We start from the raw sequence: 25,208 nt of genomic DNA, 5'->3' as shown, positions 1-25,208 counted from the left end.
TATTTCTACTTATTTTTGAATAATATTGAGAAATGCTTTTATGTTCCTATTTTAAAAACTTTTTTAAACAAAACTTTTTGGAACCAAATTACTTCACAGCATCCCATCCCATCCCATGCATTAAACAAACCCCCTTAAAAATAGAATTTATACAGGAAACACTTCTAGAACTCTAATTTTAACACTAGTGCAAGAAATGTGCAGATGAATAAGTGTATTACTAACAATATGCATCTTTTTATTTCAATATCAAATTAGATGATATATGCTGGGAGGCAATGACTGCAGAAAGAATTCACAAAGTGAACCAAATGCAAAATTAAGGACCTAGGACCTTTTTTAGTGAATCTGGAAGGGCACCTTTATATAAATAACCTTTGAAAATATTCTTCTTAATCTAAAGCTTGAATAGTTGTTTGAAAAAGTAACTTCAAAACAAAGGGAGACAGCACTGAACTACAGATAGTCCATGAAAGGTATATTGAAAGTTCCAGGATAACAGATAAGTATTTCAGCTTCCACATTGAAATTGGATACTATTCAAGTTGATTACATTCATTCTATATTTAGTCAAGATCCTTATCCAATCATTAAAGAAAAGTGCTAGTGTTCGCCTGAATGCTGCTTGCTGTATTTTTGTTGCATGTCATTGAAACTTTATAGAAAAAGAATGGTCAGAACATCCAGGGCAGATTCTTCAGCATCTGGGCCTTATCAGAATTGCAAAAAAAGTGGCTGAATTTAGGTGTTACACACCAGAGAAGAAAACCTTTCCCACAGTCCATAGAGGCTGGGCTACTCTCAAAACCAGCTTTCAAGTTGGAGCACATCCACCACTCCCAAATCACAGATCTCGTAAAAGCGGCACTGTGGCCTATGCTGGAGCAATACCAGGCTGAGTACAGCATGCTGGCAAACACCCATGCTACTGCATGACCCTCCCTGCACATGTGGCACCAAGCACAGTGTCAGGCCGCTGCTGGCTAGCTGACCACCAATTTTATGCACCTACTAGCCTCAGGCTCACCCAGACCCCAGTTTTTAAATACTTTGCAACAGTAAGGTATTTTCTACATTCAAAGGAAAGCAGAAACTGAAATCACTGGAAGCTACAAGCACTCTACGCTTCTAGAAATCTGGCCACAGGGGTCCCAAGTCGGCACTGAGAAAATAAAATTTTCTACAATTGATGGTAACAAAGAAGAATGTCTAATTTGAATTAAATAACTTGTTGAGCATATAGGAATTGTGTTGCAGAATGGGGTGGTGGAGGGTGTTGAATTCAATTTACAAGGACAGATTTAAGTTTTGTTAACCACCGAGCCACTGTCTCCATTCCCATACTACCTTTCTTCATATGCAACACCATTTTCTATTCCTGTAAGAAAGGAGCTAGAGGTTCCAGAAACAAAATCCTCACTTTCTACAGAGTCCCAATTCACAACACCACGAACACTATCCATCCTCTGCACAACAACTACCACAGAATTAAACCAGAAACACCTATGTGGATTATTACATATTTAGTTTTGCACAAATTCAAAATGCTGAGCACATGAAACCTACAAAATCTCTGCTCATGTTCTACAAAAAACAAACAAAAAAAATTCACAAATAGTTTTAGTATCTTGAACACAGTATTTATTTTGCTGGTTATACTACACAGGAGGTACGTGCTATCTTCCTCATTCCCGTCTTTTTAAATTGGTAAGTGCTTGTAAATGCTCTGACCTCCACCACAAAGTTTCTCCGGAAAAAAAAAAAAGATTTAATTTGCAGTGTTCTTTCTTTGTGATGTGTTCAGATCAATTTTCCTCTCTGAATGAAGAGGCTGAACAGTAATGACATTTTTATTGCTTTAATCGATGTTGGATTGAAAAAGATACCAACACCCATCCAACAGTTAATAGGGTAGTTAATGCAATTCCTAGTGCTATATCTGAAGTGCAAGAGATGAAGTTTGGGTCTTCCTTACAGAGCACTCAGTGTTTTTAAAAAACACTGTGTAAACAAAAAGGATTTTGAGTATGAACATGAAGATTTAATACTTGATGAACAGGTTTAGTTTCCTGTAAGGATACAGGAAATGTATGGTTTCTCTGATGGTTTCTCTGAATACATCAACATACCTAATGAATGATACTGCAAAACCAGTACCATTACCGGAGAGTGTCCATGCTAAAAGAGGAAGAAAATCCTTCATGGATTCTAAACCCGACAGATTCTTCCTTCATTTTTAGTGTTCTAACACCACTACCACGGCATTCTGCACCAGACTGCAACACCACCTCTTCTGCAATGTAGTTAAGTCTATTGTTAAAGGAATATACTGGAAATATCTGTCAGTGCACACAGGCATCAACTTTCTGTCTGTATACCGGTGTCCAGCCAAGCCCACAGCTCCCACACCCCACAATCACGCCAAAGCGGCTCAGGAAGTTCAGGAAGCAGTAGGGTCAAACATAGATTTTGTTCACCCCTACCACTGACCTGCCACGTGACCCTGCACAAACCATTTTACCTTTTCATGCCTCAGCATGAAGAATACCAAGAATTAATTATATCGAATTCCACTCTGTGACCTACACATCCATTACAAAAGTTCTAAACAAATTTGTTATTACCTATTTTTCTGAACTGCATTCTACACCTCAGGAAAAAGAAATCATGAAAGACTTCCTTTTTATTCTGCCTAACCATTTTGATGAAACAAAAATTAGAAAGATAAATGGCAATTTATTTCCAATTTAACGCTTCGTAGATTTGAAGTGGTTACATTCATCTTCTTCCTGCCACTTGCCATTTCCCTTTCAACTGCAACATACACTAAACCTAAGAGCAAAGGCAAAACGTGCTGCTGATATGTGGTATTTTACAGAATTCTCCACAGGATGCCTTACTATTAATTGAATGTTGTCTTTCCTAGGATAAGGTATACTTTCATAAATGGTGTTTTTCAATGCTTGAATATAAACTACAAAAAGACCACTGTTTGTACTTTGGCTTCACCACTCCCTTCCCCATTATTTCAGAAGACGTAAGTCTTGTTAAACTTTTGTTTACCGCTTTTATTAAGTCCTTCCAATAAAAGTTAATTTAAGTTAAACTGTAGTAAAAAAAAATAAAGTATATTTTTGACAATAGGCTTCCTATTCAAAAATATTTTATTCTCCTGGTATTTTCATATTCTAATAATTTATTGGACATACTTAATCCACAAACTTGGACACTGAATCGAAAAAAAACAACCCACAATGTTAACAGATACACAGGGTCACTTGAGCTGAATTTGAACATTCAATAGTGAGGACTGAACACCTCTTAAGGGGAAACAGAGTTTCTACTGTACTTCATAAGTTAGGTGTATGCATCAAGAGCAGAACAGTCCCTGTATTTACCTATTCACAAATTAGCAAAACTCAGTAGATATCAAAACTGCCACACAGACCCCAAAGCAGACACTCTGTTCATTGTCAGTGAAGTAGTAAAAAGACACTTGTTTGTTTGTTCACATTTTAAAATAAAGGGATGGCTATAAATAATCAAGCCAGAGTCCAGAGCGTCTGAACTACCTATCTTCTGGAGCATGCACTGTCTATTAGCAAGATGGACCAGGTTCAGCTGTTCCTTTTATACAAAAAAAGAAATTTAGGTTTCAAAACAGTTTTGATTTTAGTGATGAAAAATTTAGTTCTTAAGTATCTATTTAATATTTATTCCAAATTATACTATATGCTGTCTCTATTCAAGTTGCTGCATTACAGCAATTATCATCTTCATATATGACCTCCTATTATGTAAGAGTGCTGCAATTTAAACTCTGAAATTCAAACTAAATTACAATCTTTCACCCTTAGGCATTCAGTTCAACTTGAAGTATTGAGCTGCCCCTCTAAGCAAAGAGACGAAGGTCAAACAAAGGACACTTTTCCTTCAGTAAAAGTACTTAATAGTTTTTGCTCAGCTCTTGTATCTTTACTGAATAGGCTGACTGATAAGGTGAGAAGACAGGGGACACAGATAAACCTGTCAACCCACAACAAAAATGTCTGTTCAGTGCCACCTTCTGTAGATAAAGCAGAAACATTATTTTAGAATACACAGTATACCAGCTATGATTTACTGTCCTGGAAATCACCATGAATGCAGCCTCATATACATAATCATCTAAATATACATATTTTTGTAACATACCTTTGTGCAATGGTTGAGGCATGGTTAAAATCTGGATAAGCAAAAGGGATGAGACATCTCTGTAAAGCACAGGAACTTCTGGCAGCTCTTCACTTATCAGCCTGGAAAGAAAACCCAAAGAAAATCACTTCTGATACTATAAACCTATTTTTCATTTTCATATGTTATTTTGCATTTTATTTTAAATAGTATTACATTTGATATCAAGCTTACAGAAACCAAATACCTGACAATTCACTAATTGATCTCGATTTTAAAACCTAATGGGTCGTAATGTTACCTAATGTTACTAATGCATTGTAATAACTCATGAGGAAGTTACCATTTGGGTACCTGATTCTTGTTAAAGTATTTTAAAACTTTTCTAAACTGCCTGACGTAGTTATTTATATGTCCAGACTCAAGGAACATTCAGTATTTCACTTGTAGAACTTATGTTCTAAAATAAGAAAATATACTGCATAGTAACATAATAGTTTAATTGGTGTTCAAAGCATGGCATTTCACAAGTATACATATATCCATGCCATAACAACAACGAATCCTCAAATTACATTAATGTTACAGGGATTGCTCCTATTGGAAAATATTGAGGCCTTAGAAAAGGCATTGCTTTCCTTTACGTAAGGAAATGAAGACTCAAGCAGCCATCACAGGTGGGATTATGCAATCTTACACCTAGTCTTTATTAAAAACCCCACATCACTAGAAGGACAGCAAATAACCACATAAAGAGATACTGCAAATTTTTGAACTATTTGGATTCACTGAATGACATAACATCACCTTGTAGTCTTGCACTTAAAAGCAGAAAATGTTTGCAGATAGGAGGTAGTAGTTTTCTAGCGTGGTGTAGCAATATCCAACAATATTCCAACCAACAATATCCTATAGGTCCAATAGCTGAGTCAAAATGGTGAAAAATCATCCTCCCCTCTTTAACTGACAGGGAGTGTGAAGGAGATCTCAAGCAGGAGCAGCTGGTACAATGCGATATGCATTCTCCATTGCCACCTTTCCCCTTCTGCAACATGCACAGAAGAAAGTGCTGTTTGGGTTCTTATTCCCATTCCCAGACAGCGGTGGTGCTAGCTGCTTGGCTGCTGAATACCAGTGGAGTAACTGAGGAGAAGATGTTTGTCTGAGACATTTATCTGTGCTACTACTACAGGAGCTATATCGTGAGGCCCTAGTATAACTGACCCTGAATCTCCCATGGAACACAGAGTCCTCAACAGCTTCTTACAAACTGACACAAATGTTGCAAAGGAAAGCATCACCCGCTACTGAATTCCTTTCAGTTGCCACGTGATTGAAATGCTGTCCTTCTGGAAGGGCATTTTCTTTCTATTGCTCCTTAGGCTTTTCCATCTTTTTTTCCTCCTCTTTTATCATTCTTCTCACTGGTCAGAAACTGCAGGGCCCTCACTTAGGGCAGCTACAGGCCTCTACGCCATGTGGCACTTCACTGGGCCCTCCATAAAAAACACCTGAGTTTGTCAGGAAATCAAAATATATCCACCTGCCACAGTTTCAAGGTTAGCTTCATGCTTTGTTCCAGCAATCTTAACTGTCCTGCAGGTAAACCATAACTGATGTAGTTGTATTGACAATATACATATATCCTTATTAAGATCTACCCCCAAAAGCACAGCCTCACTCTCCTCCCTTTGGTCGTTCTGCAAGACATTGTGGACTGCAGAGTTTCCCAATGAGGCCTTCTTAAGCCCTGCAGCAAGTGCCCAAACTTCCATACAGACAGAATCAGATTGAGGAAAGAAACACACAGACGAGACATTTAAGCCTTCTTCTGTCTCAGCTCTGCCCTTTCAGAGCATAACTTGTGAACTATTGCTGGATCCAATTATTGCCTCTCTTCCAAGAGCACCGAACTCTCCCTCTGATCCAACTCAGCTGGCACTGGCTACTCCATTAGCTTAGTTGATGCCTCTTTTTATGAACACACCAACTCCCCTTGGTGCCATCTATCACACACAGAGCAGACAAACTGAGCTCTTGCAGACCGTGTACTGGAAAAGGTCGTCCACTTGCAGGGGGATGTGGATGCATGCATAAGATCCTTAGTGCCTTCTAATAGCTTTGCAGATCCAACCAGTTTATCATCTCTGAGGCACATAAGCGTGATGCCGCTTTTGGAAGGAGACCCCCGATTTAGTTACTGACTTCAAGAAAACTCGAGACTTCTCTTTACAAAAGGCACTGCTCAGAGTCATCTGTGATATGAATTTTAACACGCAGAAGCAGTCATATAAGAGGAGAATTAAAAGAACACTTTTGGTCATATTAAGAATGTTACCCAACTATACATTTTCTAACTACTCTCCTTCCCCTCTCTCCCAGCTCAGTAAGGCACATTCTGAAGCAATAATTTTATTAAATGTCTAAAGTTTCTGGTCATTTTATGCAACACTCAATTGTGAGAATGAGCACAAATGGATTGGTTGATTGGCCATATAAAATGAAGTCACAGAAAACACATTCTAACTGGTCCTTTTGAATTAATGAACCCAAATAGCTACAGAATAAACACTGTCCGTAATCCCTTTTGCTATAATCAATCATTTCATAAAGTGATTGGTTTAGAACACTGTAACATACATAAATACGCATATTTATGTATGGGAGCATCCTAAACAAAAAACCAAATACTCTAAAAATCAATATATTGAATTCTAAAGAAGACAAAGGGGGCAAAAATTTGTATCATGCTACCAAGTCTCATTTTCAAAATTATGCAGGCAATGAAGATGCTAATCTCACTAAGTCTCTCTAATTCTACTTTTACCTACGGCTAGTTCTATTTTATGATCTATGACACTGAGTTTTAAAATAACCCTCATTATGTAATGACTTTAAAGCCACAGACATCTCTTAAATTACTTCTCACCTTTAATTTTTAATTTATATATAAATTTGGGAAAAATTAATTTGGAATAACATTAAGACAAAAAAAAATTTACTCCCTCTGGTGACATTTAGTTGAACACCTCTTTCTGACAGGGGTATCAACATCAGTATCATTAAACAGTCATGTAACAATTAGTTCAAATACCAGTCCTGACAAAATTAGGAAATATTCTTATATATACAGAATACCGTGATTGACTGGCAGCATCACAAATAAATGAACTCGTTTTCACATGCAGGACCAACTGAATTCTTTGCCTAATTTATTCATTTCATATGAATTGGAGAAGTAAAGCTACATTAAATGCCAGGGTTTTAGATAAGCTGCTTGCAGCATATGAAGCACTTAAAAACTGCTCTGTCATTTGTTAAGAACCTAAGCAACTTCTTCATTATGACACTGAAAGTGAATTTATAAAATGTGTTTAGAAATGTGTTTTATGGAAATTGCTCGTCCTGTTAATCCCCAATGCATATGTGAAAGCTTGATAAATCTGACTTTACAAAAAATTGTGCCACAGAAGCACTGAATAAAATGAAAGCAAGTACAATTTCAGATGGGACCAAAGTAATATAAAATGATTCAAATGTATTACAGTTGTATGCTGTATCCATTAAAAAAAAGGGGGGGGGGGGGGGAGGGGGAAATAAACTGCACAGTGCAAAATAAACATGTACCAAAATGAAAAATGCATTGCTCAACTTTCTCTATGCAACTGACCTCTCCTCCAGTCCAAGGTAATTGGGCTGCACCTCTCTCTGTGCCAATACCAGAGCTGTCTATCAGCTGACAGCTGAGCAACTCTGCCCCAACTATGCCCCCATCCTCCTCTTGATAGAGTTTATACGGGAATCACTTCTTTGGGAATGGATACAGAGGAACAGAACATTCTGTTCTACTTTGAAAGGAGCAGCATTTGCTTACGGCCTTTCCTTACATATATGCTCTCCTTCCCCTCTTCTCTCAGCTAGAGACACTTAAAATTTTTGTTTGATGCTAACTCCAACTGATTATAAAGTTAGAAAGTCAATAAATAAAATGAAAGTTTTGAGCCTCACACCTCCTCGAGCTGTCAGATACAGAAAACCTGAGACACAGGGATACAGATACAGCTGAACAAAGGCTTAATCAGCTAGGGCAAATTTATATTCCCTTCAGTATTTGCAGGATGAGAAATTCAACCCACAAATCCCAGCCTGCAGAAAGGTCAGAGTAATACACAGCTTCTGATGTTCATGATAAGAAAGTAGAATTCTACTGTTTATTCTGGCTACACTCTAGGATATAATTACAATTTCATATTTGCTCTTCATTGTGTCACAGCAGATTTTACAGCAGGTCAGTTTTTCTCATTATACAACACAGGATTTCACTGACAGTACTAACATGAGGCATCTCCCATTCTCTCTTTCACCACTGTGCCCCCAGTGCTCCCTTGTCATCCGTTCCCAAAGTTACTTAAATTAATCTTTTTAAAAACACGGATTAGTTCCTTGACTTTGTTCATGACGCAGCCTGCTCAAGTTACATCAGCACAGCTGAAGAAGATGGTGAGCTACAATATAGGGGAAGGAGGAAACAGCCATGAGCAAGTACTCCTGAAGCTGGCATTACTGTCGAAACCGCCGTATCATAACACATGCCCTGAGACACCAGTGTTTCACGCAGGATTTGTGTGTTTATTGAATAGATCACTTAAGTCCTATTGCAGCCTGTGTACGTGTACACCACCTCTTGCACAAACCTTAACTACACCCCATTGTCCCATCATCCTACTCTTTGTCTGCCTTGGACTATCTTCATAAAAACTGTTTTATTTTTCCCTTTTCACAACAGTTTCTGTGATGGAGATGTGACTTAAGAGGTTCCCACGCACAGTTGCTCATTCCCATCCCTGTGCTGCAGTTTGTTGCCCCAGTATGACACTATAAACAATCACCAAAGCGATCTAGCTTAGAACAAACATCAGCAAAATGCTTTAGTTAAAATAACCCAGTATATTTCAGCATTTCAGTTTGCCATGCAGTTCCCCCCTGCAAGTGCGTCTACTGCAAAGATCCTTAATGCTTTACCAAATCATTCTTTGCCAACACATTTTGTCTGTCAAAACAGACACAAAAATTTCAGCCTTTGTAGAGATGTAAATTTAAAAAAAAATGTATATCCTTTTATTTCACATTTGCTGTTCCTGAAACTCTGTCTATTTGGACTAGTCCATTAAATTCACATCTGGGTTTAGTAATTATTACCTCCAGCTGCTCCTTCTCTGCCCCCTGCCAGAAGCTATTATTCCCCACTTACACCACAATAGCTGTTTATTTGATCACCCTTGAAATCAGATCTGCCCCTAGTAGAACAATTTGCTTCAGCACAGTCTGTGGGACCAAGTGTATGTTAAATTTGACAACATGCACTGCATAGGAGAAAGAAGCCACTATACCATTCACAGTTCATCAGACTTAGCTTTATCTTTTTTCCTCCCTCTTCCTTCAAACAGTTCACATTATTTAGGCCCTTTTTGATAGGGTACCTTCTTGCTCAAAATTTCCTTATTTCTACTTTACCTTGGTGTGACTGCATGAGCTCCTTCCTATCTTTCCTCTCAGCTGCCATTTTCAACTACGGAGCGATCTAGGTACAGTTGTAGAAGATGACACCAGGCAAAACCAGGGGCTTTGGGAAGTATAGTAGAGCAATTCTGTGAGAGTCTTTACAAATTACTTTGATCGGTTCTCCCTCACACATGAAACTAAGGCATGATTTATGAATAATGATAGCTGGGTTGTGAAAAACCAAGCTAAAAATTGCGAGCTCTATACCTGGGTAGTTTTAATTGTAAATATTTATGTATTTAAATGAAGTAACTACAATTAAGTAAGGGTGAAAAGATAATGCAATGGCACTTGTATCCCATCAATTCTTTTCTTTTTTAGTTTTGAAAATTATCTTTTTAAATAAATAAAGATGCAACTAACTTCTCTGGAAAATTGCTTTCAACCAAAATAATAATTTAAAGTAAAAATTAAATAGAAAAATACAGCATGTTGGTTTAAAGTTATTTTGCTCCTGTGACTTTCCTGATGTTAAATTGTTTGGAATCACAGTAATATAGTCAGATAACATAGATCTTTTCCTCTCATTGACTTTTTTTTTCTACAAGTCTTTACTTAAAGTCTCATGTACCGGTCAGGCTGATGATTCAGATTACTTGGTTAGCTTCAAAATGGCAGGGTGCTATCCACATCTTAAATCTGCAGTGGTATTTCTCCACCACTCTCTTAATCTTCTTCAGTTTACGGCACCATATCACCTTCTAATTGCTCTAAGCACTCTTTCCTGTACCTGAAAAAAATTCACTATTTTGGATTTCTCAAAAGGCTGTGTGACTCTAAGAAGTGTGCAATTAGATCAAACACAGCAATCATATGAATGCCATCCTCAAGTGAAGCTATTACTTCAAATTTCTAAAATATAATTACAGATATCCATCTTATCCTCTAATTTATACTTTAAAAACATGTCCCCAAGTTGCCTCCTCTGCAGATTTCTGGGGCCTGCAGACTAAGGTAGGAAAAATGTTCCAAGGAGCGAGCAAAAAAATTCCAGCTTGATTGCATCTGTGCATCTCAACAGTAAACTATTTCACGGCAAAATGGATGATCTCAGTTATAGCTTCCTAAGCGATTTAGGACTTAGTGCCAAACCAACATCAGCAAGTCTGCCGAGAAATCTTGAAAACCAGTGCAGAAAACAAGAGAACTGCTCAATGCATTCCCAACATGCAACACCTCCTGCAAAGCAAGCCTTTATGGTCTACAGTACCATTAATTTCGAAGTGATTCAAAATATTTCCTAACAAAATCTAACCGGCAGCAACCAAACCTTGATGGTGACTTCCATGAAGTCTGTAAGGGTGAAAAGAAGTTGCATGTGCAGAAAAAACAGCCCCTCTGTTAACAGCTGCTTCTAAAGCCAGCAACCTCTTCAAGTACCAAAGAAAGAAGTGCATGATCAGTCCCACAGCTATTCTGACTCTCAACAGTCTATCAACGTGATCTTAATTTTGCCTGGTATAACTCAGTCAACCATACATCAAATTTATTAACCTTGTTCCACTGCTCAATTTAGGTCAGGGCAGAATCACACAAAAACATACTCTCAAAGCGGTTTGAATGCATGCTGAATAACATAGGTTTTCAGGTTATAAAATTCTTGATGCTTTGTTCTGCTAATGGTTTATAAATTAATCTGTTAATCTAGTCTAATTACTGCAATAACCTAATGTTGATTGCAAAAAAAGACCTGGGTCCAAGAGGACAAACAGTAAAATCTCAAACCAGAAGCAAGTGCAAACTTTTAAATAATTTTTCCTAATTTGCAGATTAGGATTGTGGCCTAGATGATGTATCCTAGATGAATTTTTGAAATCCCATGATGCTTTCCACCCCAGGCTCCTAGAAACACACTGAAAAATACACAGCTGGATAGGCACTAAAAAGACAGTCTTTTCAACATTATTGCAAACTACAAAGTAGAGACCTTAGCTATGAAGAAGATGCTCAAGGTGCCAAGACAAAAAACAAAAAAACCTTTTTTCCTCTTATGAGGAAGAATAATCCTCTGGTTTTAGGCAAGAAACCTTTCTTCCCACCGTCAAGGTAGAATCTGAAAAGTGAAGGGTCTTAAGTCAAGTAGGGAGATGAGGCCTTGCGGAACACAGATACATGGCTCCATTTATTATGTTGTTAATCCGTGTACAGCTGTATATGTAAGGTTAATGTTTTAAAAGCAAACTCAGGTAAATAACTTGTTTAAAACAACAAGTGTGATGAAAATTTTTAGCTTCAAATAGAATTGTTTCTCACATATATTGGGCCTACTTATGTTATTTCTGTAACAGCTATTAGTCATTGCCCAACTTTCAATAAACCATTTATGAACTTAATCTCGATGTAAATTTAGTCTAGCATCCGTACCAAGAACAGCAGTGCACCTATCCACTTACCCAATACTATTAAATTTGCATGTGCTTAAGCTTGCAAGTGGTGTATTTAAGCTTAAACTCAAACTGGAATGTGTCAGATTTTATGTAAAAGAAATTTGAAAGTTTATTTTACAAATATATATATACAATTTTTAGATGTTAAGTTCATCAGCCTACCTCACAGAGAATTTAAATTAAGACAGAAAGTTACCCAAAGTCCCTCTAAGGATGTTTCTTTCACAAGGTAAAACTGATATTTGGTAAATTAAAATACTTGCTCTGAATTTTTATCCTGCATTGGCTGGGTTAGTTTTCTCCAGGGATTGTATGCAGAGTCTATACTGTAGAGGCGCATATGCATGGCCAACACATGGAACAGCTGATCTGAAAGGTGAAGAAGACAGATTGCTGATTATTATGTACAATAATATGAAGTACTTTACATTAAGTTGCCATCATTTATTTTACAAGATTCTGAAAAGCCTGTCATCTCACTCCAAATAAGCTGGTACCCTAACAAGCATCTTTTTATTACTTTTTTAAAATTTATTTTTTAAAAAACATTTTGAAGAGAAGTAAGATTTCAATAGAAGGCAGTGAACATATGCATGTATATGAAAAAGCTTTTTTTCTCTCCTGAAATTCTGAAACAGAGAAAGGCTGTTTAGAAAGCTCTGACCAGATCTCAGCTGTTTTACTGCTCATAAAACACCAGCTCCACATACTGAATTACAGGTCTTTTAAAAAATCCTGTTTCATATGCTGCTATGATGCTAAGGTTCCGTGCTCCCCTCACTTCCCTCCCCAGTTTATGCCAGAAGCCGTGATTTCCTAAACATCTCTTCTGAACAGAGACTTATATACTTTTAACACACAGCTTTTATTCCTCTCTCTCACAGTTAAGTTCTGTGCACAACGTATCTGAAATTAACCTAAAGTTGCTAGAAGTTCTGGCCTGCAGCAGGATCCCTTTGGCTCTTCATCCTTAAAAGGTTATTATTCCTTCTGCCTTCGTAAGGTTATTTTGTAGGTAACTTTTGGAAGAGAAAAACCCCCAAACTTCTGAGCACACCACAATGACACTAAAGTAGCAATGGTCTTTATAATGGCATAGATTTGTCTATACAACCTGCAGGCAAAGTTTGCTGATATTCATCAATTCAAAACCTTCTGTACATCCACTGTGTCAAAAATACCATTTGCAAAACAATTCTAGAAGCTTTTGAATGAAGGCTGCTTAGTTTATTATTCATGCACATTACTGCAGTATCATATATTAAAACACAGAGTTTTCATTTCTCTATGAATCATATGATCAACACAAATAAAGATAACATCTAATCCTTTCTCCCCGTAAGCGAGCCAAGAGGCAGGCACCATCTATGTTGACAGCATTTTCAGAGAGGTATGTACAATAAGAATCTCAGACTTCACTGCTTTTTCTGTGTTTATAATACAGTTACAGTTTGGGAAAAATGCATCTTTTTTATCTTCACAGGTTTACATTAAAATCATATTTTAAAATACTATTTCCCATTACTTTGCTCACTTTCTTCCTCCTGTCACACTGTATCTTACTATTTGCTGCCATGTTTGCTTCTCCTGTTCAATTTTCCAGGATCTTGCTTCCTTCCTCCCTTTCATTTTAACTTTTCCCCTTAGTATCCTGCCCTCTTCTTCCCACCCCGCTTTATTCTTTCAGTTGATCCCTTTGCCTCCTACTCTCTTAATGTCTCTCCCTTCTCTCTACAACCCACTTGCTCAGCCTACACATTTTCACTCACAGGTCCTCTTTTTTAAGTAGAAATAGCAGCTATTAATTTATTTTCCATAAATAGACAATTACTCAGAGGTACGCAATGGCCAAAAAAGTCGCATGATGAAGTCAGCTGACTGCCAGAGCCTGAGGGCTGTAATTAGCTCCTGGGGTTTGTAAAATAATTGGAGATGTAGATGGCATTGGAATTGATTGCTGTCACCTGCTTTCTGAATAAAAACAGTCAATGAGGACAAAATAAGTCATCTTTTCTCCTGGCAAGAAATTCTAGCAAAACATTGCTTTGCTGACAAACTTCAAAACCCTGAAAATATACTGATATTTCATCAAAATAATTTTTAAAAAAATAGTATAGTTTTATTTGGAATGAAACCCATGAAGGTATCCATTCCTTCCCTCTTGCCTTTCTGCTACTAAAAGGAATGTAATTTTTTTCTGAACCGCTCCTTGCCTCAAACAGAAATGGGCAACTATGCAAAAAAACCCCTGCTTTGCATAATTAATTAACCCTTTGTTCCTTTAATAGCTATTTTCCTGAGCTTTTACTGATACGAAATTAAGCAGGCAAGTATCAAATTCTACCACCAGAGAATTTATTTGTAATCTCCAAGTGTGTAACATTTATGGAATCAAGATACATTCTAACATCAACTGAATCTGAACAGAAAAATTCAGTTTAGCAGTCTTGTAAGACAATATTTTTTGTTTGTGATTAAGGCAGCTATCGCTCCTTTGCAAGACAATGTATTTAGCACATATATGTAAAGCTTATTACCAGGAAGTAGGTAATAAGATATGGTTACAATTACCTTTTATGAAATACTTTTTATGAATTGACTTAAATGTATTAAGATAGTCTCTAAGCCAATGCAGCACAGCCATGCTTGTCTAGAGACGCGGGGTAACCAAGGAATAACACTGCCCCCTTATGTGAACACTGCACCAAAACTGGCCTGATGCCTGCCACCTTCCAAGTTCGGAAAACTGAGTTCGGATTTGTCCATTGCTGCCGTATTCGCATTTCTGAGATTTCTAACAATGAGCAAAACTAAGGACTAGCCAGAGGAAGACACAAAGGTTTATGTCTTCACAAACATTTCTCTGTTTTACACCACAGTGACTCCAATTGCTTTACCTCAAATTTGCTGTGATTATGGAGCATTGGAGAAAGCCAAGGAAAACACCACAGCATCAAAATCTAGCACTGGCAACTTCTTTGTGCACAACATGCTTGGGGTTCCACCACATTCTTACGCTTGAGGGACTGGCAGAAATCTGCCTTGGGCCAAATGAATACCAGAGGTTTTTTCTGTGTATCTGTGTGAATGCATCATTCCAAAACATAAACGTAAAAATACAGAATATCCTCCCATTTTCTTATACCCTACTTAGAAGCTTTACAATACACTTTTTTTTTTTTAAACAAACAGCAGCAAAACATTAACATGACGATGGCCCACAAACAACAAACTTGCCTAGTCTTGTGAAGAATGGAAAGGAAGGCCATCATCCACCAGGGATCCCAAACCCCTCCAGCCCTCACAGTGTGTGTTATGGCCAATTCTCTCCAGGACAGCCCACCTCTGTAAGTGGGAAAGACAGGATCTGGGTGGAGCTCAGAGGCTCCAAAATAACATTCTTAACAAGATTTGGTAGAAGAATATTAATTTTAGAAAGCACAGCAGCAACAAAATTAAAGAATGATAATTATGAAGTCACAACAAAATGAGAATGACAGGTTTATTGATAACAAATCATGAGAAGTAAATAGTGAAAAGAATTTGAATACGGTCCTCCTCTCCTCATAACTTCATAATATTTGAGACAGGCTGCACCCAGTTAAATGGAATAAATATAAAAATCACAAAATTTGAATGCACAATCTAACTTATTGCTGCAAGTCATCAGGGGCTTGGCAGAATTCCAAGATTTAGACATTTAAGTGGGTAAGATTATTACTGGCTTTAAAACACGTTCATATGACTCAAATATTATCTACATTGAAGCAGTGCTGTCTCAATTCTCCCAACTTATTTAGATGGTCTTTGTTTTCACAGAATACATGGAAAGCTTATATAAACACTTAGTAGAATCATCTGGATTAGCAGCTAGACATTAGCTTTAACTTTGATTCATATTAGCCTTCCTAATTCCATTTCTAAAAATTATGAAAATAAATCTATTGTTCCATACACTGCTGCTCTTGATACATTCTTTTCAACTCTTCATATAGCAGCTCTACTTCTCAGGGTTATCCTGTTGTGAGAGAGGAGCAATAAACTCAATTGGAATCGGTAGTTTCAAAAGAGCAGCTCAAAGGATAAGACCCTGTCTTTGCACTGGGACTGAAGCTATTAGAGGAAGTGTTCTAATGCTGCTCCTGTCATAAAAAACCAACGATAATAGGTATTTTGTCTACATAGCCACACTGCCTGCACTAGCACCTGCAGCTGCATTCTTTACTATTTTTAGTATTACAGCACACTGATTTTACAGATGCTGACAAAGCTCTTAAAAATATTCTGCTATGCCAAAGTGCATAAAGCAGGAGCCTATAAAGGCGATTTCACAGCTCTTTTTATGTCTAGCGTGGTATGCTCAGCACCAAAGAAGACTAAATTCAGCAAGATGACCAGATAGGGATTTGATAGATGAATGGCAGTACTTATAAAAATGCTGTGCTGAACTGAAAAAAATGAATGATTCAGGAAGTTACATGCAGGTGTAAGTTTTGGTCTCACTAGTAATCTTGGTTTGGTCTTTGACAAAGTGCTCCCAAATTTCTACATGAGTTTTGCAGCATTTTTTTCTTCTTTCTTTTTTCCAGTCTCTTGACTGTAAACTCAACTTTCAAATTACCAAAGTTGAAATCAGAGGAATTTTTCTGTTATTAATTTCTCTTCTGCAATATATAGCAATGTGCTGTAGTAATGATGACAAAGAAAATTAAGGAATTAGCTTTGTTTTGCCTGCAAAAGTCTAGATAATGTGTTTATTCCCCAATCTCTCTCATATTTATGTTTTAGAAGGACGTAAGTAACACATACTGCTGTCATGAAAATCTCTACTTTGCTATTTTGATCCAGTCTTCTTTTTTAATTCTGTAAATTAGTATTCATATTTACAATGTCAAAAGATCACAAAACACAGTGACACAGCAGTTCACTGCAAGTGGAATTGAAAACATCCTTGTCTCAACTGCTGTGTGAAGATCTTAGCAGACTAGAGACATTACACCCTTCTTCTCCCAAAGTTTGCTGGGACTATCAAGAAGAATGTAGATTATAACAAAAAACACTTGATACAACCAGATGGGACTTGATTGCTAATAAGGAGATTGAGGAATTTTTTTCTCGTTGTAGAGATTTATATAGTCCCCTTAGCAACAGCAGCTGCAAAGATCTGCTGACAGCATCTTCCCATTCATCACTGATCCAGTAGATAGGAATCACTGAAGAAAAAAAACGTGAAGGTCAGGAAAAGCCTATTAAGCCATTAAGACATGAATAGTCTTTACAAAATCTTAAGCCTTAATTGCTGATGAAGTAGCTAATTGTCCTCGACATCAAACTTGCCAGTATATGAAATCAACTTTAGGAATACAATTCTAACAGTATCTATCTTTGCCTCTCCCACCCTAGGTATGAATGGCACACCAAGCTTTCTATGAAATAGTTAGGATCATCTGTTGGTGAGAAAAACTGCTTTTTCAAAGTTAGCATAAATGGATGGGCACCAAAGATCTGAGGATTGCCAGCTGCTAACTAAAAAAACAAAACAAAAACACCCACAAAACCAAACCAAAAAGCCCAAACCAAACCAAGCCCAGAAACCCACTGTACCAAGGCAAAAACCATTCCTGAAAACTACTTTTGCTCTTTTTATTTTCAGTGGCTGCAGAGAGCTGGGTAGGAATCCTTGCAACTGTATTCACATTAACAGATTACAGGAAGGAGACAGCTGCAATGGAGCAATTCATAAAAGAATTAGGTTTTTCTTCCTACAGGAATGAACCATACTTAGTGGTTCCAAGTATCACTGGCCATATTGATAAAATGGAGACAGCCATTACTATCAACACGGTTGAAAAATTTGATACAGAAGGAGCATGAAGAGCTTAGGAAATGCTTCATGTCAAGGTGACTTCCTGTACTCACTAAAACACTAAAAGCACTGATTAAATTGATACTAACATCATAATCAAGACAGATGACACTGCTGAGCCATCTACAAATGCAGAACACAGGCTTCAAATGAACAAGAGGAGGAAAAAAAACCAACCAAACAAAAAAAGCCAGTGGAACAATACGGCTTCTCAATGATTAGAACCATCACAGAAGTTATGAAGGTGCTGGACATTTTATTTAAGGCAAGCTTACACAAGTCTTAAACACTTTTGATGTCCACTTGTGAATTAATGTCCGTTACAATTAATGCAGTTGATGCTGAAATGCCAGACTCTGCTAACTGTGGGAAGCGTAAGGATAAGGAGCTCCTATACAGGGAAACTGAAGCCAGAGCACAAGGTGACAGAATATTTAATCCTTCCCAGAAAAACCCTAATCCTATCCTTATTACAAAGGGAAAAAGGAAAAAAGAAAAGAAGGCAGCCAGAAAGAAGAACTATTTAAAAGTTAAAAGGAAGAAAAGACTAGATTATAAATTCATTTATAGATAACTTTTAAATTTTGTGGAATTGTTCACCCACTATTGCAAGGTTACCAGAGTAACAATGACAGAGAAAAACACATATACACAAGTTAAAGAGAGAGACAAAAGTCGCACAGAGAAGTCCTAATTATTCAGCCTTAATATTGTGTTCTGAAGCTGTTCTAGAAATACAAAAAAATGAAAACAAAAAGCAAAACATCAGATCTCTTAAACTTTATAAAACAGAGAAATAAGACCTGTACAATTGTTATATATCATAATTATCCCCTAAACCCAAGAGAATTTTCAAGGCCATAGGCTCTAAAACTGTAATGTGGTCCTTAAAATAGGACTTGATTTTTAAGTAGTAAGTAAATAGGACTCTATTTGCATTTTTTGGTTGTATACTGTTTAGTAACACATACTCATGCAAACATACATACAAAACTTTAAACCTTAAAATGGCAATTTTACAGCCAATTTTTCTTCATCATTCTTCTCACACAGACTCAATCACTGACACTAACAGCTACATTAATCATTCTTAATTTTACTTCCCAAGAGCAGCTGCCCTCATGGTGCAATCTACTAAAACAGCTCTTGACCTATTTGTTCCCACCATCCTCCCTGATGCTTGCTGCTGTAACAGCTCACCTGGGACAACATATTCTGTTTTCTGCAATATCTAATCACCAAACTTTACAGTGGTTACAAGACTAATACAGAGTGGTATGCTTAATCACAAGAGAGACACCTCATTATCTCACACATGAGAAAAACAAAAACAGGTTATATTTTAGATTACTTCTGCTGGACCTGACATGAATGACATTTAAAAAACACAAGCAGTTTCAATACTGTACAAGCAAGACTTTAAAAAAACAGTATTCAAGTTCTAGATGGGCTATAGATTTTTAAAATCATTCTTTCCTAACTGCATAAGACAATGAAGAAGTTGAAGGTACATTTTAAGTGAAACTTTAAAAACAGGATTACCTCTTGGAAAAAGAAATTAGTATGGAAAGATAATAAAATCTATTACAGAACATGTATCTAAAGAACTGCCATTTTTTATCTCTAAATGCACCAATATGGAAGGGGCAATGAAGGAAACTCATATAACGGTTTAGTGAAAACAAACCCTGCTATATATGGAAAAGTAATTCTGCTCCCACTAGTCATATCTAGTCTAATGTCCAATACTAATATAATAATACTAAATGGAAGTACTGTACAGGTCTGTTCTAGGAGAACCTCATTACCTTACATTAAAAATTAGTCTATTTTAATGTAAGATTAAATATGACTAGTTTGCTACAGAACGATTTTACAAAGTAAGTACCAATAGAGAACATAAACAGCATGTGAACATTTTAACAGTGAATAGATGACATTTATGTCTCCATACTGTTTAAAGCGACAACACATTCATATACATAGTGCCTTTCACTTGAAAGCTTTAAAGGCCTTCTCCAATTTTTCTGAAGTGCAAGATAGATACTAAAAACACCAGCATGACTGATTTAGGTCTAAATAAGAAAATTTACCATTCTACCCAGAAGTGTGGAAAAAAGCAGGTGCGTTTTGTTTAAATGCTGTCCCTACCCCTTCATCAGAAATATGCACTAGAATCCTTAAAGTAATGCAACTGCTAAAGGAGAAAGCACTATTTCCATGTACAACACGCTCAATAAGCAAAATTACACAACAGTTTAAGAAAGGAACAGAAAAATATTACAATATAATAAACAAAAATGTATTATAAGTAGAAACAAACAAACAAAATTAAGAAATATTATCACGTTTAAAAAAAAAAATCAACAACTTTCTCAATTATAGGAAATACTTCACCAATCTCAGATTAAGCCCTTGTGTGCAAGTACACAAAAACAGCCAAATCACATCATGGGGAAAAATATTTATTGTCTCTAAATATATACACAATTCTGAAGACAAGGATTTAAAACAAAAGTTTCCCCTACTGGGCTGTTTCACTTTTTATATAGACAACTAACGCACAATGTAACAGCAGGTGTGCTGCTATCAACAAGTGATGTATTTCATAAACATTTTAAATTTTGTAAACTAATGTGTATTTTTAAAAGCAATAGTTGTAAACTAACACCTATTTTAAAAGCAATAGTTGATATAATCTTACTTAAAGCTTCTTGTTAAGAAGACGATTTCCAGACTTCTCAAGTGTGAGAAGTATCTTCAACTTTCTATAAGTTTACTTTGTTCCAGTAATCTATATTGATGAACAGATAACATTGGTCCATTTTCTAAGACATACAAAGTTAACGGAAAAATAGTAAAAGTGCTGGAAAAATAGGTAAGTATGATATATGAATTTAAACAGGACTTAAGTTTGTCTTGTTGAAGTAACAATCCAGCATAAGACAATTCTCCAGTGGAGATACATTCTCCATGTACCATTTCCAACTTTGTAATTCTCCAAAAAGAACTTTCTCCAATGATTACAGTGTTCTTCATGCATTTCAAGACTTGAGGAATATGTATTAAAAATCCTGACTGATCTTTTCACTGGCTGTCAGCAAAGGGTATGCTTCCTTTTAAAATCAGGTCCTTAAGGATGTAAGAGCCCTTCTTTATGCAAGATGAGGTTGAAGGGATGTTGTGGTAAGTATAAGAAAAAAATTAATGTATTATACAAACCACTTAGTGTCAGCTACTAGGCCTCAGCTTGGTGGAATTTTTTTCTTTCTTTCTTTTTTTCTTAAAAAAAAAAAACAACCCAAATAAACAAAACCAACTTTGAGGTAGTTCTTCCCTTGGTGTCAACTGATATAGTTCAAATAGAAACAATGGCGATATACAGATGTACACCGAGGAAGCCACCCAGCACTCTGGTGGTTCAATCATTCTTTGCAAAGTCATAATCTTCCAACACTTACTGACATCAGTTGGTGATAAAGCACCATGAGAAAAACCATTATCTTTTATATATTTTTTATATATATATATTAAAAAAAAAGCTTTTAAATAGGTACATGCAACACAAATTTAACACTGCTATGACATCAAACATTTCACAGTGTTTTAAGATGTAATGAATGTATTTCATTCTACTTTTATCTTTAAAAAAAAAAAAATCATATAGAGAAGCTGAAGTCTCCTCACTTTGAAAAAATATCAATAAGATAAAAAGATGACCTTACAGATTACAGGCCACTTCTCTGCACACATTCTTCTAAACTTTAAAATGTCAAGACTTATAAAGATCTTGTATGGCTGCTAAAGCCATGTGAAAACAGGGGTACACTCTCATTGTGTGTAAAGTCATTATAAATTTTTTCACTTTAAATATTTCAACATTTTAAGTGGAAATCTCCGCCCTAAGCTGCTCATCATGGTCTTCCAAATAACATGCCTGTGAAATAGGTAACACATCCACTAAGTTGCTAAAATTCAGAGAGAAAGTGTCCATCTTACTAGGTGAGCATGCAATTAAAAATATATCGTAATCCAAGTAGAAATTATCTCTAGAGTCTTGATTTTATTAAATGCTTCAAATTTGCAAACAGTGACCTCGCAATGTTCTTTTAACACAGGCATTTTTCAGGTATTTTGGCCTGCTGGGAAAGGGAGGTAATGATGGTGGGGGGAGACAATGCGCAGTAGGGTTTAAAACTACTTTTCACAAATCACAACACATGAATGAAATCAATTGAACTACATATCCTGGCAGTAACAGAAGGCTCTTATCCTAAAGAGGATGTGGACAGCACAGCACATGGCAGGATTTCTTTGGTGGCTCATCGCCTCAAATGATGAGGAAAGCATCGCCCACATGTACCAAAATCATGTACCAAAAGGCAGAGGTAGGCCCAAGCTTTATGACACTTTTACTACTGAATCTGCTGCTAGTGCTGCATAAGCTTGATTTAAACAAGCATTACTAGTAGGAGTATTCTGGCAGGCTTTCCAGTTTTTCCTGACAAAAGAAAATGTCCATTCCTAACAGTTTGTATTCCAGTAAAAGATAAAAAGATTTTATGTTAAGAAAAAAAGCACTTCTGTCCACCAGAAGTGCTTTATTTGCCAAATATTAAAGGTTTCAAAACAATGAAAGTTTGAGAGTTTCTACCAAATCAAATTTGCAAAACTGTCCTGTCAGAGAAAGAACTAGGGAAATTAAAGACACAGGACATGGTAGCTGCAGAATTCTGAGACCTAGTCATGAGCTACATTAGCACTCAGAGAAACAAATTTCTTTACTATTACTAGCAACAGCCAGGGTGAAACAAAGCTTTCCTGCTTTACCCTTAAAATACTTCTAGTTTTACTCATAAAAATGTGAAATTATTAAAAAATATTACATGGATACTATGACAATTGATTTCTAAATAGATTATACTCACAACACATGAACAGCTCTAATGAATAATTTGTGCAAATTAGATTTCAGTTTCTCAAATTGCAACAAAAAACAAAGACTCATTATGGCAGAAATAAGGTTCTTAAAAGAAAAAAGTGACATAATTTAGAAAATGTTAGAAAGAACTAGACATCTTTATTCAATATTCTAATAATTTATATTGCACTTCATAACATAAAACTTACTTAAACATGATCTTTTCCCAGCTGTGCTTGCACCTCCTGAACATAAATTGCCTCCTCGATGGACCAGCTCAAGTTCCAAGTTTGTTCTGCAAGGAAAACATAAGTGTTGAATGGAACAGCATTATTCAAGCTTCTACGGACACGAAAGAGTCACCACAAACTCCCAGCGTACACTAAATAAAAGAATGCTGTGAACTAATCTTTAGGGTGAGATACTGCCAAAATATGACTCAGAATAAAACAAACTTTATCAAGATATTACCATACGTGATTTTAAATGCTTTGATTAGCAAGTGCTATGATTAGCAAGTACTATATTAAGAGAGCTGCTACAGTTATGATTGAAGAATAAAAAATTTTAATTCTGAGGCTTTTTTCTGTATGTACATACAACTCCTTGATAATAAGGGAACTTATGTGCAAATCTGAAAAGACAGTATACAGATTGGCTAAATTTCAATCAATCAGATATGTCTAAAAAGCGTCCTCTTTATTGGCAGGGCTTTTGTTTTGCTTTAAACAAACAGACAGTACAATGGATATGCCATCAAGTAACTAAGTATGAAAACGGCCTAATTATAATGGAAGCACTGACCTTTATAGATAAAGTTAGTTAATAAAAGCCTTGGAGGTTAATTCTGAATGGAACACTCGTATTCACTGCAGCTCATTAGTATGAAACAAGAGTTGTGTCACTAAATCTCTGCATGTCACACTGATGCTTTCTTTCTTAGTATTACTGTAATCTGACATTTAAGCACCAATTGTTTAGGCCAAATTCGATAGCTTTGTTTAATTTTTGAATTGGATGTTTCAGTACTGCATTATCTTTTACCTCCAAGACTTGGAGCAAACAATTTACGTTATGTCCTCTGAGAGTTTGTTTTAATAAGTCAACATACATTCCTTTAATTAAAATAAAGGAATATAATTCTATTATTCTGAAATGTTATTTTGCTAATTCAATCCAACCTGCAAAGCTCAGTCTAAACATATTTTGTCCTTTAACTAAAAATCAAACAATTTTAAGGCTCAATATAATGCGACTGAATACATATTAAAATATATTCTAGAATTTTAGGCATATAATATATCTAAGCTAAGAACACACACCCCCACACACATATATTTAAGAAGAAACTACAGGATTAGTATTTTACTCAAAACAAATTATTTTTTAAGAATTTCAGCTCCATCAGCTTGAAAGAATAATACATTTTTGATATGCAGTGTTTGTTAAGATGCTTTCATATGTTTTTAAAATAGTAACATTTCAGAATATTACTTTCCCTAAGTTTGCAGCTTATGCCACCCATTTCTGAAGGAATGCTTTAATCCTCTCTACTCAGAAAAGGCAATTTAACATTGATAATGTGCCTGCTCAGAGCTCCATCTGGTTGCTGCTGATAAGGGCATCTGTGTGACAGGGGAATTTTCCAGTCTTCAGGCGATTTGCAGTGCTCACTGAACTTCTAAAAATCTACCAGCAAGGAAGCAGGGACAGGGATTTCATATTAGTGGACAAAATAGCAACTGCAGATGAGCATGTGCTAGTTCATCATGGGAATATAAAGGAAACCAGTATGTTTTATTTCTACAAACCTTCTGATAACTAATTTGTAGCACAAAATTAATGGCAGCCTTCCATTAAAACCAAGGTAATTAAGATTTAAATCAAAAACACTACCTGAATGTCTAAGAACAACTTTCTAGATCTAGAATTTTAGATTTCCCATTCACCAAGAAATATGTACAATTTTACAAAAAAACCCTCAGGGACAATTCTGAAAAAACTCTTCTTGATATGAGGTGTTATATAGTACGTTTTGCTATAAGGAATGTAAGGAAAGAGATTTCTGGAAACATATACTCCATCACACATATCATACCAACTCTCACCTCCCACACTTCTTCATTGCCCCCAGCTCCTCAAAGACAGCAGCTTATAGTTCAGCTTTCTTAGAAACGTGCATTAGCCTTTTCCTCTAAGACATCTCTTTCAAAACACACCTAAACTTTGGCATAAAAGTGCACAGTAGAGAAAGCATCTTCTGTGAAACTGAACACTTCTCGTTTATAAAATGTTCTAC

General features: G+C 36.2%; 1 protein-coding gene across 6 annotated transcripts in view; it reads right to left on the bottom strand.

Annotated features, from left to right (window-relative positions):
- The window catches only part of UBR3 (ubiquitin protein ligase E3 component n-recognin 3), a 122,454-nt gene that overhangs the window by 14,925 nt on the left and 82,321 nt on the right, over positions 1–25,208 (bottom strand). For all 6 annotated transcript variants that reach the window (XM_072875426.1, XM_072875425.1, XM_072875427.1 and 3 more), the window contains 3 exons: positions 23,119–23,204; positions 12,386–12,491; positions 4,195–4,295 (listed from right to left, as the gene is read on the bottom strand). In XM_072875426.1, the coding sequence (XP_072731527.1) occupies positions 4,195–4,295; positions 12,386–12,491; positions 23,119–23,204 (293 nt within the window). The remainder of the gene's footprint in view (positions 1–4,194; positions 4,296–12,385; positions 12,492–23,118; positions 23,205–25,208) is intronic.

The sequence above is a fragment of the Ciconia boyciana genome, chromosome 10, assembly GCF_034638445.1.
Source record: "Ciconia boyciana chromosome 10, ASM3463844v1, whole genome shotgun sequence".
NCBI lineage: Eukaryota > Metazoa > Chordata > Aves > Ciconiiformes > Ciconiidae > Ciconia > Ciconia boyciana.
The sequence above is the reverse complement of the archived record's forward strand: the minus strand, read 5'-3'. Positions and strand labels throughout refer to the sequence as shown.